The following is a 5371-nucleotide window of genomic DNA, read 5'->3' as shown; positions in this document are numbered from 1 at the left end:
CTTTCTTTCTTTCTTTCTTTCTTTCTTTCTTTCTTTCTTTCTTTCTTGTGGCTAGCCTCTTAAGTACTGTATTTTGAATTCTCAAAACAACTGTTATGTTGTTGAAATTAACATAATTATATTTTAGTAGCTGTTGAAACATCTTTAAGAGATAAAGCAGGATTCAAACTCAGTTCAAATGGGCTTCAAACAGGACTCAAAACAGAACCCAAGCATAGGCATACATGCAAATAAGACAGTCATATAGGTGAAACAAAATAAATGAATAAAACAGATCAATGAAACCATAATTAAACCAAGTTCTGCTGTAAGTATGTAATTAGCAGGGGGAAGGTTACATTAATAATATGTAAGGATAAGAACACGGTCAGTGACATCTTCCCTCCTTGCAGCTGTGGCCTCCAACAGAAAAAAAAATGCTTAAATGCAACAAGGACAAGTTTCTGTGCCCACGAGAAATGATAGCGCCTGTTTGGCTTCTTAAGAACCCCGTAGCCATGGGAATCTCATTGCTGCAGCTCCTGCCTCTGGAGCAGTCTGTGAGGTGAGTATAGCATAGCAGTTCCTCAGGGTCACTACCGATCAAGCGGGATAATGACGTAAAAAAAAAGAAAGCAGCCTGCCTGATGGTTGGAAGCCCTGCAGGCAGTGTGCAAATTACATACATGCCCTCACTCTAGGGCCAGTCCTAATAGAAAGCACACTGCAGAGTGAGTGAGTGGCTTCCAGAGGGGGTACTTGGGCTTCGAATGAAACCCAACAGAGGCCAGCGGAAATGTTTCACTTGGCCAAGCACATGCTAAGACATGCACCAGAAGAAAACAGTGGGCAATTAAACAAGGGGGATAGGCAACCCTTTCCCGCTGTTTCCAAAAAAGCAAGCGTGATGGGGAATCGGAAGCTGGCCTTGTTCATATTAGAAAAAGCATACTGAGCCTTCGAGAGGTCCCAAGAGCCTTCTGAGCTCAGGGGAGCTTGGGGCATCTTTGGGACAGATCATTCCATCTTGTTAAGACCTGAGCAGGAGTTGGAACTCTCAGCTAAGAATTTACTAAAGCCAAACTTTTAAGTGGGACAGTAGACACTCTTGTCTCACTTTGTCTTCTTGAAGAGGTAATGAGATGTCCTGACCTCCCCTGGCACTGCACCGATGTGGCGCACAGGCATCCGTGCAAACAAGACAGCCGTGCAGGTGAAGCAAAATAAGTGAATAAAATAGATCAATGAGACCATAAGTAAACCAAGTTCTTCTGTAAATATGTAATTAATTAGGGGGAAGATCACATTAATAATACGTAAAGATAAGAACAAGATAAATGATTGTGCTCACGGAGATGCACACGCTAACTGAGTGCTACTCCATCAGGATTAGTGTTACTGTCCCCCGAAAAGGCAGTGCTTACACAAGACGAAACCGCACACAGAAACTAAAGTCAGGCCGATTCATTTTACTGTTTCTCAGGCACAGTCATTGCTCCAGGCACCCTCCAGCCCCAATGTCTGTGGTACTGGAGGAAAAAGTCCTGCCATTCAAGACTGCTTTTTAAAGTAGGCTGATCTCACACATCCTCCCCACCGCTGGCCTGGACTGTTCTAGACTGACTTCTTGGCCTCTGCAGAGAGGCCACCTTTCAGCAAAGGGATTCTACGATTCTAGGAAAGTATTATGTGTATGTACTTGTATGCAAATTTCCAATCTCTGGAACCAAAATAGTTTACCCTTAGCCACTGTCCAGCATTCGAAATCACAGCGGAAGTCAGGGCAGTCTTCCAGGGGAGAAACACAGTGACCTTTCCTAGAAGTTTGCTAATGCACTGGGAGATAAGAGGTCTGTGAAGAACTGTGTCACTCTTCCAGTGACAGAGGCCTGTGTGGTGTCAGGTACTGTGTAGGGCCTGCTCCACAGAGGACAAGTAGTTCTGGGGACCAGTGAAGTATACCCAGATTTACACCAGATTCTCCCCATCAGGCTCAAACCTGACTCCTGCAAGGTCAATCCAAGGCCCTGCTTCATTCCTCTGAGTTCGGGAGCATGTGTGATATTTGGAGAAAGCCTTTCTCCTCACATCTGTCCACGTAGCTCTTGGGCAGGTGTAAGCTGCTGGCTTTTCGAGGGCCTATATCTGGTTGCTTGGTTTAAGATCTGTTGGTTTCTAGCAGAGAGAATGGCATGTGTCCATCAAGGTCACACCCAGAAAATCGACTCACCTATTGTAGCAGCACAGAGGAAATTGTATGCTGGAAGGGGCTCTCAGTTTAGTATATCTAGTTGACTGACAGCTATGGCTTGTGAGCCAATTTTCCATAGCCTCCATCCTTACGAATATTCTAATTGTTTCACATCACCAGTGAGTTCACAGCCAGTTCAGCTTGTTAGCAGGTAAATACATTTCAGCATACCAAACCATCCTGGATGCCTCTGAAGCACCCAGCGTGCCTGCTGGGTGATGCATTCAGTCAACTTTGCCAAGACAGCACATCTTGGTGGTCTGTCTTTAACTCCTGTCTCTCGAGACAGTTTTGTTTTGTTTTGAGACAGAGTCTCACTCTGCAGCCCTGACTAGCCTGGAACTCACAATGTAGACCAGGCTGACCTTGAACTATATTAAGGGTGTGCCTGGCTCCTGGGAGTTTTTAACAAATCCGGAACACTAGGAATGTGAAGTTGAAAAGAGCCCCTTATTTGATCTATTCTAAATTTTGGGATACTGGAATCTCCCCAACAATTTCCCCCAGTTAAGTTTTATTCTCTTTGGTTCTGTCTGGGTTATTCTCCTCTTCGAGTCCCTGTCTTTCTACCCATCTTTCCTGAAAATTCTTGAACAGAAAGAAAGAAAATTGCCTCTCACTATTTTGCCTCTCACTATTGAAAATGGGTTATGATAGCAATTATTCAGGTAGAGAAAGACCTGTAAATTTAATTAAAGAGGAGGGGGAAATCTTCCTCTTAGGTTCCTCGTTCTCTCTCTCTTACACACACATACACACACACACACACACACACAGACAGATAGACACACAACTATGCACACAAGAAGCAAGAAAATTAGGTTCAACCTCTTATCTGGCCCAAGGCTTCCCCAACACCCTCTTTCCAACCTGGGGCCCATACTCACTGTAGATGGTCTGATGGGGTGTGCCATCTATGTGGCCATCCTTATGGATCTGTAGGTGGTAGCTGTTCCTGGCTGTGGCCGTGTACAGGTGGGTCAGGCTTCCCCAGTTGGAGCTAAGCAGTGGGGAGGAGTCGGGGTAGGCTCTAACAGTGCCCAGGCTGCAGACACTGCACAGAGCACCCGCCAGCAGTCTGAGGCAGGTTCCCAGCATTGCACTGCTCTCTGAGTGGCTGGTGCTGAGTTTGAAATCTGACACTCCCAGAGAGGCCGGGACCTTGCTGGCCTTTCTTCTTCCTAGGAAGGAACTGAGAACTGAGGTAGGGATCCTGGGCTGGATTCCCTCCTTTTTTTCCCTGGGACTTTTAAAGGGTAGTGGAGTGACATCAAACAGGAAAAACAACGCTGCCACATCCTCTGTGTTGTAATCATTCATTGGAAGAAAAATCCCAGACTTCTTAGGCTTGCGGAAGGCATGTCAGTTCCAGGCACACACATACATACATGCACGCACACACACACCCCTCAATTTCAAGCCAGTGCTCCCAAAAGTGAACAACGCGTGGGCAAAAGTTATCTGTGACCCTGGGCCATCCGTTGACCTGTCCCACTTCCATCAGGAAATGTGAAGGCAGCCAGCAGTCCTAAAAAAAAAAAAAAAAAAAAAACAACTCAACGCCTCCTCAGCTACTCATCTCCCTTCAGTACACTCATTTTGTTTTGCTCAGGACTTTTTCCTCCAATTGCCAAGCATGTTCCCAGAGCTGGCATTAGGTAGGCATCATGATTGATACGGAAATGTGTGATGCCATCAGGTAAATGAGATCCCCCCCACATACACACCTCAGGAAGGGCGTGTTAGGTGGGAGCAAAAGCTCAATACTCCCCCTGCTCCCCATTACCAGTTGCAAAGGCTTCAAGACAAGAAGAAAGAAAACAAGGTCTTGAGGTCAGCAAAAATGGCAAGGTCTGGTTTCTCAGTTTCCCTCTTTTGGATGATGCAGGGAGCTGAACTGGCAATTCTGGCTTTGCCAATAGGAAGGAGACTCATTCGGAGGATTGGAATGGCACTGTTGGGCTGTGAGCAGAAGGGCCAGAGGGCAGGAAGCATCCAGGAGCTACGAGACAGGGCATCTCCACAGCCAGTGTCCACACGCTGAGATCTGGTTCTGTGAGTGGATGTCTCATTACAGAAACTGCTCTCTGCATGCTCTCTTCGGAGGTGCAACTAATGCAGGGCAGGGTGGTGGTGGTGGGATGGAGCGGGGCTAAAACTAACACATACATCCTATTGGACTGCAGGCTGCTATAATGGACATCAGAAATACATGGCCACACGGAGGGTGCTGCTCATCCAGAGTTGCAGTTTCCCGAGTCTCTACCATGGATGGGTATCCTACAAGCCAGACGTCAAAGATGAAAGAGTAAGATGGGATAAATGCAATAGAGGAAGCAGATAAAGGATGCACTGTTTGAGGCAAGCGGAAATGCCAATTCCACCTTCAGTCGGGTCCAGGCTTGTGGAGTTTTCAGTGTGTTTCTCCTCGGCTAATTCTTTGAACGTTACTGCACCTCTGTGTAAGACAGGCGCACCATGCTGTTAGTGTTTTTTAAGTATGTATTTATTATTAATTTACTTGTTTGTGAAGACAGGGACTCATTATGTAGCCGTGGCTGGCCTCAAACTCACAGAGATCTGCCTGCTTCTGTCTTCTGCCTGATTGCTGGGATTAAAGATGTGTTTGCCACAGCTGGCCTTTAAAAAAAATTAATGTGTGTGTGTGTGTGTGTGTGTGTGTGTGTGTGTGTTGCCATGTGTGGGGGTGTTCATGTGTGTATGTATGTGCAGTCAAGTAAAGGTCAGCAGACAACCTCATGGTTGCTCCCCAGGCACTCTCCACCTTATTTCTTGAGACCGGATCTCTGACTGGGATCTAGTATTTGTTTGCTAGCTAGGCTAGGCTGGCTGGCCAGCAAATCCCGGGGATCCTCTAGTTTTTTCTTCTCCAGCCCTGGAATTACAAGCTTGTAGGTGGGTCCTGGGCATCAGACTGCAGTCTTCATGCCGATGTGGCAGGTGCTTTGCCAACTGAGCCACCTCCCCAGCTTTACTAGATTAATGTTCGACATAGAGAAATGGAGAGCTGGGGTGTGCAGTTTCAAAGCCACCAAGTGAGACCTAGTAGAGCTAGAACAAAGTCTACTGATGCCCTAGGATGCTTCTCCAGGAAGAATCACAGCCACAACTAACGCTCAC

At 46.5% G+C, this 5371-nt stretch overlaps 1 protein-coding gene across 1 annotated transcript in view; it reads right to left on the bottom strand.

The window, feature by feature from the left end:
• Fgf23 (fibroblast growth factor 23) overlaps positions 1 to 3328 on the bottom strand; it is a 7004-nt gene extending 3676 nt beyond the window's left edge. The window contains exon 1 of the mRNA XM_055609395.1: positions 3118 to 3328. Coding sequence (XP_055465370.1) covers positions 3118 to 3328 — 211 coding nt within the window. The remainder of the gene's footprint in view (positions 1 to 3117) is intronic.
• Between the last annotated feature and the right edge of the window lie 2043 nt (positions 3329 to 5371).

Source organism: Psammomys obesus, unplaced genomic scaffold (assembly GCF_907164565.1).
Source record: "Psammomys obesus unplaced genomic scaffold, mPsaObe1.curated_primary_1811, whole genome shotgun sequence".
Classification (NCBI taxonomy): Eukaryota; Metazoa; Chordata; class Mammalia; order Rodentia; family Muridae; genus Psammomys; species Psammomys obesus.
Note: the sequence above shows the minus strand (reverse complement) of the source record. Positions and strands in the feature narration are given on the sequence as shown.